We start from the raw sequence: 13,190 nt of genomic DNA on the forward strand, positions 1-13,190 counted from the left end.
GGTCATGAGGAGGAGGAGCAGTGTCGAAGGAGTCGACACCACTCAGGAGGCACAAGGGTGCCAAACAAGCAGCAGGATAGCAAGGAGGAGGAGCAGTGTCGAAGGAGTCGACACAGCTCCAGAGGCACAGGGGTGCCGAGCAAGCAGGAGAGGCCCTTGAACAGTACTCGATGAAGAAGGTACTCTCTGGAGAGAGAGCAGGAGCAGCATCGCTGGCGATGCTGTGAAGAGGTATATAACCATGCTTTCTCATCATCAAAGGTCGAGTGGATCCTCATCCACTCTACTCACCATAACTAGTTATCACTTCAGCATAAGTATATATATTAGTTTCAGTCAGCATAGCAGCAATCTATCAAGGTTGCTCCTCATCGTAGTGTGTGTGTTGTATCACCACTACCTGATGTCCGTAGGTGCCCCATAGCAGGTTAGCAGTCCGGATATAGTTAGAACCGAAGGCAGTAGTCCACTGCGGTCCAGGGATCACTTCAAGCGTCAAAGTCAACACACTGGACACTCGTGTTGATGCCATCAACCTTATCACCAACACCATCAACCTCAGTATCATCAACACTCACCAACCTTATCACCAACGTCATCAACCTCATCATCATCAACACTCACACCAGACCTTGGTGTCATCATAACTGAAGCATTGATATTGATCGTGCCAAGCTACCCCTGAATGGAGTGTCCACAGAGGTCAGCCGAAACCTACAATAGTATATACAATGAATGCCACCTGCTGTCACTGTGCAACTTGATAGTCACTGATACCGAGACAATAGCTGTCACACAGTTTGATAGTCACCGAGTATCTCGACAGACCGACCTGGGTTTCAGGCGCGAGACCCCTGACAGGTACTCTCTGGAGAGAGAGAGCCGGAGCAGTGTTGCAGGCGATACTACAAAGGATGTATATAAGCATACCTTCTTGTCATAAGTGGTCGAGTGGATCCCTATCCACTCTACACACCATATAACTAGTATTACTTCAGAAGCATAAGTACTCATTAGTTTTCAGTCAGCATAGTCACAATCAAGTTGATTGCCTCTCATTGTAGTGCATGTGTTGTATCACCACTCACTGATGTCTGAAGGTGGTTCATAGCAAACCAGTGGTCCAGATAAAGATAGAACCAAAGGCAGTAGTCCACTGCAGTCCAGGGATCACCTCAAGCGTTAGTCAACACACTAGACACTCATGTCAATGCCACCAGTAATCACACTCACACCAGACCTTGGTGTCATCACAAGTTCACATCATTATTGATTGTGCCAAGCTACCTCTGGATGGAGTGTCCACAGCAGTTAGTTGAAACCTGCAATAGCAAAACCCTTACTGCAGTTCTGAGCGAGAAAAGTGATAGAGATGGCTCTACTACATATTTTGCCAAGAATTGCTATACCACAAGTGTTGTCGCATAACTCAACAGGATTGGTAATAGAATCAACTCTATTACAGGTTTCAGGTTTCAGGTTTCAGGCATGTGACTGCTGACAAGAGGTATATAATCATACTTTCTCGTCATAGGTGAACGAGTGGATCCTCATCCACTCTACATCATATCAACTAGTTAATACTTCAAGCATAAGTACATATTAGTTTCAGTCAGCATAGTCGCAATCAAGTAGATTGCCTCTCACTGTAGCATGTGTGTTGTATCACTGCTCACTGACATCCAAAGGCAGTTCAAAGCAAACCAGCAGTCTGGATTCAAAATAGAACTGAAGGCAGTAGTCCACTGCAGTCTAGGGATCACCTCAAGCAATAGTTGACACACTGGACACTCGTGTTGACACCATCAAGCATTCATACTCACACCAGACCTTGGTGTCAGTACAGTTCATATCATTATTGATTGTGCCAAGCTACCTCTGGATGGAGTGTCCACAGTGGTCAGTTGAAATCTGCAATAGCACAACCCCAATTACAGATTTGAGTGAGTAAAGTCATAAGGACATCACTATGGCATAACTTGACAGGAATCATAATACTACATATACAATCACATATCTTGACAGGATCTGTAATAGAAGTGGTCCTACTACAGATCTCAGGTTTCAGGCGCGTGACCTCTGACAATGGAGTGGAAGAGGTGAGATTGGATTCATCATTCGTGACATGATCAGTTGCTCCCAAATCCACAATTCAGGTGGTGGATTGTAGGTCCAGTGAGGTATGGTAAGTGGAGGTGATGGTGCACCAGGTATCCTATGCAGACATGTGACCTGGGAAAGGGGGTGTCATTGGTATTCCCTCCTGGGTCTTCTTTGGGCAATACCTGGAGATGTGATTCTCTGCATTGCAGTGGTAGCATCATCAGACTCTGTCAGGTCTGGGTTTACCATGGTGGTAAGCTTCCTCATTCTTAACTTGTCCTTCAGCTAAGTTTGCCTGGGCTGTCCTGGGGTTGCTGACCCTGTGGTCCATCCAGACAGTCATGCTATCTTGTTGCTTGCACAATGCAGCACAAAGCACCTCATAACTGGATGCCATCCCAGTATCTTCAAGTGTGATGATGCAGTGATGATATTGGGTGATGTATCTAGCTTGGTCGATGAGGGCTTTCACTTTGAGTATTTCAGGAAGAGCATGGCCCATGGACTTGGCCTTAGCCCAGTGCTCATTGATATCAGTGATGAGCTTTTGGACATCAGCCTGGAACATGTGAATCTTCCCAACTTTGTTGAGCAAGGTCAATTTGGCAATCTTCTCCATCTTGGTGAGATCCTTCTTCAGCCTGCAGTAAAGGCTGTGAAGTCTCCAGGGTTCTGAGTTTGCAGGTCATATGAAAAAGTAATTGATATTGTCATTGCCAGTGAGCAGGGCACTACTTTGAAGGATGGTGCATAGCTCACCATCAAGAGCATGATCATACCTTTTGTCCCCAGGGGCCATGACACCATCGAGGTGCTTCATAGCCACTGGCCAGTTAGACAGGATCCCTCTGAAATGAGGATTCCAAGCATACCAATTCTTGGTCATTAGCTTGGGTGCCTCCTTGAGTGCATCATGGGTGTGTAAGAGCCTTTGATGGAAATTGGAGCAGCAGGATGGTTTCTTGTATATGTCAGAGTCTTTTGCTTTGTTGCATTTGGTGAGCTCAATGAGCATGCCTTTGAGCATTTCTGGGTTTAGGTTTGAGATGGTGTCAATGTTGTAGCATGTCTTGTCTCTGATGTTATCATCATCATTGGAGTCATATGGTGAAGGGGTCTCTGCACTGATCAGCATCTGCTTCTGTGGTGCAGTGGGGGCCCTTGATTCATTTGGTCCATCAGACAGGTCACTGCTCTCAGCATCAGAGTTGCAAGTCCATGGAGGCATATTGGATTGGCAGATTTGTTGAAAGTGGGCCCTTACTTCGGGCAGTGGATGTGGGTGAGGGTATGGGTTGGACAGCATGGCAAGGCATGGCAAGGTCTGTCAGTGTTTGGTCAGTAGGGCTTCAGACTCTTAATCTGTTGAGGTACTCCACAGCATTTGGAGAATTGGAGCAAATGGCATAAAATCATTAGCATTTTTCAAAGGCTAGATACAGCAATACTATGAACATATATATATGCTTTGCTATGAGTGTGTGAGGGCGAGGTACCACACATGACTGTGTGGTATGCTAAAGTGAGATGAGCTGGAATAGGGGCTGTTGGTGGGCAATGACATGTGGCGACAGTGAATGAAGTTGGTGCATGCGTTAACGCATGAACGTGACCGCGTGGTCATGTGATTTTACTCTTCATACAGAGCGATCTTTGGTCGCAAACTCATTGTCCCGCATAGCATCCCAGCAACCTCGCCTTCCCTACCAGTCATATTGAGCCTTGCTTCGATTCACAGTCACGCATCCATCCTCGAGTCGTTGTAATGTTTCATTATGCTTAGGCTAGGCAAATCGCTCAGAAGAGATGTCCGTGGGCCTGATGTTCGTCCAGGAGCTCCAATAGACAGCCTAATGCCATCACCGCAAATGTGTTCCCACCAAAGTGTCTTGTTGCCACCTCAGACGCACCCAAATGGCATGCTGCGTAGAGATATTGCAGCTCTTTCCTCCTCTTCCTTCTTTTAAGATTCTCCACCGTCATCCGACCGCTGTAGTGGAGGTCAAGACCATAATCGTGATCATCACAGTCATACAGCAGATTGTATAGCTCTGGATCTGTGCATGCGATGGCTTTGTTCTTGCCCTTCTGTTGCTGCAGTTGCTGATGTCCTCGGCCGCTTCCGTTAGGGGTGGATGTGCCGCTAGCTTTTCCTTTATCTTTGCCTTTACCATTCGTTTGTTGAATCTTATTGTTCTGTCTGGAAGAGCAAGCCTGATGAGTCTTGGCAATGTGCTCGTTCAGGGCATATTTCGTTGCCTGATGATCCAAGTGTCCTTTGGGATCAAAATCTCCTTCGTCATCGGACTGCGGCGAATGTGTGCCACTCGCACCAGGCTTCTCCTTCAATAATACTCGTTCGCCGTCTACGACGACAATTCTTGCCAGTGGCTTCCGAACAGGTTCTTTCACCAGCTGGGCGTAGCCTGTGAAGTGCACTGTCTCAGCACGTTCTCGACCAGGGATTGTGGTTGAGCCGGTTGACTTGCTCTTCCCCTTGTTCCTGCCACCGGCATCCGTGTCTGGCGTAGGCCGAATCGTAGAGGTCTCCACAGTATCGTCGCTAGCAATGAGTAGCAATTGCGCCCGCAAAGTTGGGAACAACTCGGCAGTGGAGGCCGTCAACCTCTCCTGCCTCCGCTTGAGTTGCTTTGCTTTCGTCGCCATGACTTGCGTCCCGACCAGGATCTCCTCTTCACTCAGCCATTCCGTTTCGGTCCTGCTCTCCGGAATCCAAGCAGCCAGCCGACTGAGGTGGGATACGAACGATGAAAGCAACGGCCTGTAATGCGCCTGCATCTGCTTCAGCCGCAGTCCTTCAGGCATAATCTGGGGAAACTTCTGAGTCAACATCGTCAAAATATCCACGATATCGTCAGCTTTCCCAGGCTGTTTCAAGATACTCGATAGCGCACTCTGCTTGCCCTGCGTCTCTGTCGCCCAAGAAGGCTGTGCGCCGAACGGCGTATCCGTCGTGTGTTCCGGAATCGCCCTGAACAACTTTCCCAATGCCCTTGAACTTGCATAGATCCCCTGTCCCACTGGTCGTTGTGCCAAGAAATCCGGTCTAGGCGAATTAAGCGGCGGCATTGGCACGTCTTTCCGATGCACCGCCTGACCCGTCTTCCTATAGTCTACCGCCTTCGCATGCAGTTGGGCCAGCTTGACACAATCCGGATCGAGCGAATGCAGTTCACTCTGATCCGCAATGTGCAAGTGGAATGTGGAAACCAGTCCAATCTGATCGTTAATCACGAAGTCAACAAAGAAATCCGCCAGATCCTCAAATGTACATGGTCGTGCCAATGCCCGCGGTGGTGTATTCTTGTATACCCCAGGTGAAGCCATCTGCTTCGGGAATAATTGCTCGTCTTCGTAAATGGTAAAGATGTCACCATCAAAATCTGCACCAGAGAGCATAGATTGAAGCGGACGACCGTGCGGATGCTTATTGAAGACGACGACGTTGCGAAGTTGGCGCAAGGGATGAGTGGGAGGAGGTTTGACGGCGGTGACGATGCGGACGTCGCCAGGATGGATGGTGGGAGAGCGTCCGATCATGACTCGACCTTCAATGATACGGTATTGGCCATCCTCCTTGTCGTTCACTTGAACGAAGATCTCGTTCTTGCCGAGATAGTTGAACTCGTCGACAACACCAATGAGGGTACAGCCATCAACGGGGATTCGTGCTTTACGCTTGAGATCGCCTAGCGCGGCTGCGATGACGATGGTACAGAGTCGGTTAAGGATGCTGTCGTGATGAAGGTTGTCCGGAGTGATGCCAAGGATACTATCAAGTCGATGGAAGAGCTTGTGGACTTCGGCTGTGTCACTGAGCGCAAAGGATCTCATGAGTTGGGATGCGTGCTTGAAGTCTTTCCTTGCCAGTTGTGCGCTTTCGACTGCTTTGTTCTGTAGAGAGACGAACACGTCGGCTGGGACACCGAGGTCTTCAAGAGCGTTGATGAGCGGTCGATTGAGTCGCGCCGGAAGTGGATGAAAGGATGTAGTTGCTACTTCGAGATCTCGATGCTTGGGTGCGGAGAATTTGATCATGCTGTGTCGAACTTTCATGACCTTGCCCCTAAGTTGCGGGTTGAGGCACAGCACACCTTTGGCACCACCGTACCTGAATTGAATCGCTGAAGGAATACGTCTTGCATCCTGCTGCGAAAGCTGCCACTCGCGAAGCATGTTCTTGGCCGAGCACAACTCACGCCAGATGTCGTCACGCAGTTCGCGGGAGATTTCGCCGACACCATCGGTGAGCAGGTAGAATTGCTTCTCCCGCTCGTTGGGCCCATTTGAAGGCATCGCGCAGTTACTGTGGTCATCAGTGACGATCTTGACCCAGTCGTCGTTGATCTTAATGGTCGAAGAGGTCGCACTGAAAGCCTGTGAAAGTCGAGCGCCAAGACGAGCTGGGTACCGGTCCACACCTTGAAAATCGCCAAGCGACTGACGGATGCGTTCAGCGTTCCATAGGTTGCCATCCTTGTCGGTAAATGCAGTGACAAACCAACAGTGATGGCTACCGAGGCCAGAACCAGACCATGCGAGGGCTTCGAACTTGCGGCCGGCGATGGCAATACCATGCTTGAGGGGGTCGCCAATACGTTCGCGGACGAAGGATTCGCTATCAATACCGTGCAGATCGTGTCGTGAGACGGGGAACCGGTCGCCATCTTCATCACAAAAAGCCACTCGGACAAAGTGGCTGCCGAACTCGGGGAAGAGACGCAGGACACGGTTGGAGGCGTCCATAAAGGGTCCTTCGAGCAGCATGCGAGTTGGCGTGATAGCGACATGGTAGACTTGTGCCGTTGCCGTGGTGACGACTTGATCATTGAGTGGGTCAGCCTCCATGGCGTCTTGGCGAATAAGACGCTGCTGCTCGACTTCGATGCGTTGCTGAAGCTTGCCAGACCCCAAGAGGCATCGAGTGTGGCGATCGCGTACTTGAATCTGTCGTGAAGTCACAGCGAGGCTTTCGAGCACTCTCGCGGCGAAGTCAACGTTATGACACTTGATCAGACGACGGGTGTTGTCCTTGAGGATCTCGAGCACAGTTGGCGAATAGAGGCCATTGCGAATGAGCTTGTCAAACTGGTAGGCTACACGGATGTCGAGGTCGGCGCAGAATTGACCTACAGCTTCGAAGAAGTCCGGCGCAGTGAGATTCCTTCGCACAATGGCTCTTGGCTCCTGACGTGGGTTGCCTGCCCGCTTGAGGAACGGTCTTGCCTCAAGACAGAACCAGTCCAGATCACGTACGGACACGAAGCAGACGCGGAAATGACATCCGATCAGGGGCACGCGGTATCGACCACGATCTCGAATATGAAGCTCTCGATCGACCTTATTGATGAAATCGAAGATGGAACTGTTGCGGCCTTGACGGATGAACGTTGCGGGATCTTCCAGTTCGAACGCAAGTGCATTGTGAGCGTGATCGATAGACCAGCTTACGATGTTGTTGAAAAGGATGCGAATCGAGTTGTGCTTATCGCCAAAGTACAGCACTTGCGCTTTGACGTCGAAGCCGGACGGAAGAGGTACTTGAGGCGCATCGTAGTCTTCAATTGAAAATGAACCATCTTCGCAGATGACGCCGAACTGAATAATCGACCAAGCCCCGTCGTACCTTACGGGCTCGATGCGTTTGCGGGCTTGTTGGCGGACAGTTTCGGTCCGCACCTGGTGAGAGCGATGATGGACGCCAGGAGGTACAGGACTGATGGCGTTAGCGCCCACATTGCCATCGTCATCGCTCTGACCACTGGAAGAGTCGCTATTCGCCGGCTCACCTCTCAGCCTACGCTGTCTGGAGTTCCAGTCTTGGTAAGGGAACGAGAGAAGACGGCGTACAATCTTCTCGTTACCAAAACCATTCGGTGTGAGCTTGAGCGTATTTGCTTTGCCATCTCGTACGATGTCTAGAGGGCGTCTACTTCGCTCGTTAGAGCAGAACTGGAGGAAAGCGGAAGCCGTAGAGGTCTCTCCGATGGTGAGGAATGCGTATCCCTTGTGTTTGCCTCGAGTGGTCCTGGGGAACAAGAGACGGAAGTTGGTAAGACCTTGGCCAGGAAGTCGGACCGGCGGACTGTGAAGTGCGGAAGCGACCTCTTTGTAGAGGTCTTCCTCGGTGACCCATGGATCGATGCGCTGGATTAGGACTTCCATGGTGCGGAGCGGAGCACAAGTTCACCCTTAGCGGTAGTGGCTCGACGTACTGGATGACAGAGCAAAGCTAGAGGCCGGTGTAGGCAAGCGGGGATCCAGGGCGGCGTTATAAAGGCAAAGTGCGGAACATTAAGCAGTGCACGTGTGCTGAGATTACCTATGCGCAAGGTATTTTCCGGAGAAGAGGAGTCCGAGATTCATTGATGTGACAAGTTGCTAGAGATTGAGGAGAGTCTCGAAATGAAGTGTAGAGTGTAATGGAAGCATGCTTTGCGAACTGACAGTGAACGACGTGCAGCTGAGACGATCTTGAAGAGTGACGAGTGCAGGTGACGGCGAAATGCGCAGAAGGTGGGCGTCGTGATGAGAAAGATCAAGCCTGCGTCTCCGAGTTTATAGAGTACAGTGCTCAGGCCAGCCTGTGAGCAACGTTGATTGCGTCCAGCGCAGCAATGTGATGGTAGAGATCGTGTGATGCTTCGAAAGAGAGTGGTGAGATTGAGCTGCATCTATCGCCGTGTGTTCATAGCAAGAGAAGGAGACGCTCTTCTTGGTCTTCGTGTAACCCAAAGTGCTTTTACGCGATAACAAAAAAGGCGGAGCAGAAACTTTAATCCCGTCTGGACTCAATCGCACGAAACAAGAACAAAACTAAGTGGATTGCAGGCAAAGACCCGTGAGGTCCTCGAAGCTCGACAAGGAGGCTCCCAGCCCGCCGTAAGAGCCGTCGAGTGCAGGAACGAGCGGCAAGGGAGGGTGTACAGGGAGGGCGAATAATAACGACAAACCAGGCTGCTAAAAGTGCGTCTGGCTTTGGTGAAGATGATGGTAGTGAAGAGAGAAGCGGAGAAGCGGAGAAGCGGAGAAGCGGAGAAGCGAAATGATGTTGTGAAGAGCAATTGTTGAGTCCAGCCCAGACGCGCACGCGCCTTTCTTTGAAGATCACGTGATGCAAACAATATTCTTGACAGCAGAATACCGAAAGCCGAAGTCGAGATTCGAGGATTCAACTGTTGAAAGTAGACAATCCAACATGGTGATGTAAGCAGACATAAGGCAAGATGAGAGAGATCGGGCGAAGCAGATCTGATCGGAGATTAGGGAGAGAGACGATCTCTCCAAGGATCGGATGCAACCTGGTCCCGCTCGTTGCCAGACATCGTCATTAAGTAGATAGCAGCCACACTCGGTATCAGCCTCAGAGATGTATATATATTTGGCCGAGAACTCTAGGTTCTCGCCATGTTCACTTAGTCAATTGAGTATATGTTTCTGCCTTAACGGAGTAGTGAGATCGTACTTAGACTATCCCCGATCGCCAGCTATCGGGACCCAAAACGTCTTCACTTTTCAACATCAACCATTCTGGAGCGCACATTCATCATACAGAAGCTACAGTAAGATGCCTTCATTTGACGATACTCAAGGTCAAGCTCGGCGCATCCACAGCCGTTAAGAATGGTGCACTCTATCATTGTGCGCAATGTGAAAGGTTCGAAAGGGGCTCGACAGGGTAATTGGATGATGACAAGCTAGTGACGCACATAGGCTTCACATGATGATGCAATCCTTCTTATCACCCTTGATCTTCTTCCCCTTCTTGTCCTTCTTGCCCTGCTTATGTCCGTAGAGGTCGTCGGCAACTTGGCTGTGCACTGCCTGTTCGGGAATAGCCGGTGGCACTGCTGCAGAGTCGGAAGCAGCGGCGGGTGTGGGACCGTACGAGTTGTGTCGAGAGTAGCTCCGAATGAATGACGAGAATCTCGTCTGCTTGGTCTTGCCTCCTGCTGTTGCACCCATTGCAATGTTCCCATGAGGTGTGCCACCAGGAGGATCAGCCAAGTCGACACGCCAGATACCGCGCAACGAGTTGCAAAGCCAAACTTGCGCAGTGCCTTCTCGTACACAATGATAGAGTTCGTCCACCTTCACATCCTCCTCTTCCACAACCCCCTTTTCCACCAGCCAGTGACGCAGCAGTCCGTCTAACATGCCTGTCGATGTGCGCGGAGTGACGAATCGCGATTGTCCGCCATTAGGCTGCAGCAGCTCCACCACAACGTTGGCCAGACTCGACTCTGTCACCAACCTGTTTGCTGCCGATGGAGGCGCTGCAGCATCCGCCGTGTTGTCATCTAAGGTATCCGTCCGTTCATCATTCCACAAGATCACATCAAAGCACCTTCCATCCCTTTCTCTCATGCCACTGAGCACGCTCGGATCCGCACCAGCACGCTGCTTTGCAGCCTCGTAGAACCCACGTGCATCGGTCTTGTTGAACACAATAGGCTCAAGATCCATCGTGCGCACGCGCGTTGGCATTGCATCGAGCCGTACAGCTGGAGGTTGAGCTACGCCGGTCAACCCGCTCTCCACAGTGCTAGGGAAAGGGCTGATACTGCGCTGAGTAACCTTGATCGAGCCGTCTTTGTTAATTGCCACTCGAATGCCTTTCACCTGTCCCTCGGCGCCGCCGTCAGCAGGAGAGGAGGCTAAGCTCGATTCAATGGCTTCGAGGATGCGTTGCGGCTCCAGAGATCGTTCTTGCTCGAGCAAAGCCATCGACCACACCGCAGAGTAGGCACGGCAGATGGCACCTGTCGAGGCCCTGAGTCTTTCCAGGTGCTGATCCAGGAGTGGAATGTGTCGGTACAGTCGATGCGAGGTCGTTGCGGCAGTAGCAGCTGTATTGAGAAACGGATTAGTCGAGACAGGCGTCGGTTGGCTTTGATCTGGTTTCAAGAATGAGTTCGTCGACTGGACCGCTGGCTGCGGTGCGATTGCTATCGATTGACCCATTGACAAGCCTTGCATTCTACTGAGCAAAGACGCATTGTCATCCTGCAACTTCTGCGGAATGAGCGTCTTGACAACCAACGCATCACCTTGCTCATCCCTCGCCGTCACCTCATACCGCATGGTAGTAAACACCTCATTTGGCGTCTCGAACGCCTGCTGTGGTGTCGCACCCATTGTATCCGCTGCAAATACATTGCCCTGTCGCATGCTCGACTGCTGCTGTCTGGCACTCGTCGACCTCCTGTCTCTTCTCCTCTGCTCATGTCTCTGCAACCTTTCTTGATCGTTCTGATAAATCTGCATTGCTAGCGCATAGTCTGCATCCTCGTTTTGCATTCTGCCTCCCGCACCATCTAGTCCATCAGCTTCGCGACCGACGTAGTCACCCTGTCGCATGGTTGACTTCTTGAATTTGCCGTCGTAGAACTCGCTACTTGCTCCATCGACATCGACGAGACTCTCCCAGACGATCTCATCTTCCATCAGGAAGCTCGAGTCGGTAGCGAGAGTGAACAGTGTGGGTGGTGCGTTGGCGCTGGTCCCCTCTCCGGTGGCAGCATCGACTCCTTCGTGCGGCAGTCGCTTGTATAGGGCCGAAAGATGTGAGTTGCGGAAGAGTGCGACTGGCTGGCCAGCGGGAAGTTCTTGAGCGAGAACAAAGAGTCCATGGTAGGTGAGCTGGGTAGACTGTGTATCGAGGAAAGATTGCAGTGCCAGCGCATGTCGAACAGTTGCACGCTGCTCGTCGCTCCAGCCGTTGCGTTGTGGTGCTTTGCCATTGGACACGGCTGCCTCGCTGGAGAGAGTAGCTGCAAGCACACCTACTCCGCGATCCTTCACCACAGCGCCGTTTGCAACTTCGTCACCCCGAACAACGATGTCTACCGCCTTGTTGTAGCTTCCCGCAGTTTGGACTGCTCCAAAGGTTTCCCCATCCGCAGGATTAGGCAACCAGCCATGCACCAACTCGACTCCACACAGCCTGAACAGTGCCAGCTCTCCCGCGCCTCCGTTGTTCCCCGGAGCAGCTGCAAAGCTTCGAATCGAGTCAAAGCCTACATCCACATCCAGCCCATACTGAGTGCGAGGTAGGATGGACAGAGCTGCCTGAAACTCCTCACCTTCTGCTCCTTTGGTCAAAAGATGCTCGGCAAGCAGCCCAGAGAGGTACGTATAGCTTACCACTGGCCTATCGGGTGGTGTGATCTGCAGCTCTCCACGAAGCAAGAGGATATTGCAGAGGGCGATGAGCGAACAAGGACCGTTCTGATTCTGTGTGATGATCTTACACTCTCTTCCTTGCCAGTAGATGTCTTTGAGCGACCATTGAGCTTCTTCTCCTGTCGCACCGGCGCGCTGTGGAGGTCGGGCGTTGAACGAGGTAGCGGCCATTCTCGGGTTCTGCGAGGTCGGTGTCGCGTTGGATGTAGGACGCTGCTGGTTACGTCCACCGAAGCCATGGGTAGGGTGAGGATGATGAGAGTGAGGAGGTGTGTGGTGGCCGATAGAAGAAGCGGCGGCTGCACCTCCATCACCTCCACCGCCAAAGAAGCGACCTCCTCCTCCACCTCCTGCTGCTCCGCCTCCACCGTCAGCCATGATGACTATCTCGCGTGATTTTGTGTGGGCGGCAAAGCTCTATTTTTTTCCTTCAGATGAGTTGGTGACTTACGTAGGTGGGTTGTACGAAGGTGTGTGCGGATCGTGGATGGAAGTGAGGAAAGGAACATCAGAAAAAGGAAGTGGTCTGTGCTTTGGGGCATACGAGCGGCACCGCACATGCCTCGCACAGCCTTCAGAAGCGTAAAAAGTTGAAGCGTCGTTGTTGATGATGATAGTTCTAAGTACAAGTGCGAGTCAAGTATCTTCAAGTTTTCACCACTCGTGCATGCTCGGAGCACACACATGCGTGCACTGCTGAGCCCCTTTTGTGCAAGCCTTTTACTCGGCCATAAACACTTTCTCTGCAGTCTCTACACTTTGTGCATCTTTTATCTACTTCAACTCCCCCCCTCAACAGCATATGTACCCTGTTCATTATGCTGTTGTTTCAAGGTGCAACCTCTGTTCTTCAATACTGTCACATAGCTTGGGGACCCCAT

General features: G+C 51.3%; 3 protein-coding genes across 3 annotated transcripts; all 3 read right to left on the reverse strand.

Moving 5' to 3' along the window:
- Positions 1-2,323: 2,323 nt before the first annotated feature.
- UHO2_06632 (uncharacterized protein) lies at positions 2,324-3,331 on the reverse strand (the record flags this gene model as incomplete). The annotated part of the gene is made up of 2 exons (XM_041558801.1): positions 2,324-2,756; positions 2,883-3,331. 2 exons carry the CDS (start codon positions 3,329-3,331, stop codon positions 2,324-2,326), a joined length of 882 nt encoding a protein of 293 aa, XP_041414735.1.
- Positions 3,332-3,900: 569 nt separating this feature from the next.
- On the reverse strand, positions 3,901-8,289 carry UHO2_06633 (uncharacterized protein; the record flags this gene model as incomplete). The annotated part of the gene is made up of 1 exon (XM_041558802.1): positions 3,901-8,289. One exon carries the CDS (start codon positions 8,287-8,289, stop codon positions 3,901-3,903), a length of 4,389 nt encoding a protein of 1,462 aa, XP_041414736.1.
- A 1,551-nt stretch (positions 8,290-9,840) lies between these two features.
- Positions 9,841-12,687, reverse strand: UHO2_06634 (uncharacterized protein; the record flags this gene model as incomplete). Its single annotated transcript, XM_041558803.1, has 1 exon — positions 9,841-12,687. The coding sequence occupies one exon, from the start codon at positions 12,685-12,687 to the stop codon at positions 9,841-9,843; it is 2,847 nt and encodes a 948-aa protein (XP_041414737.1).
- Positions 12,688-13,190: the final 503 nt, after the last annotated feature.

The sequence above is a fragment of the Ustilago hordei genome (genome assembly GCF_900519145.1).
Source record: "Ustilago hordei strain Uho2 genome assembly, contig: UHO2_contig_20, whole genome shotgun sequence".
Lineage (NCBI taxonomy): Eukaryota > Fungi > Basidiomycota > Ustilaginomycetes > Ustilaginales > Ustilaginaceae > Ustilago > Ustilago hordei.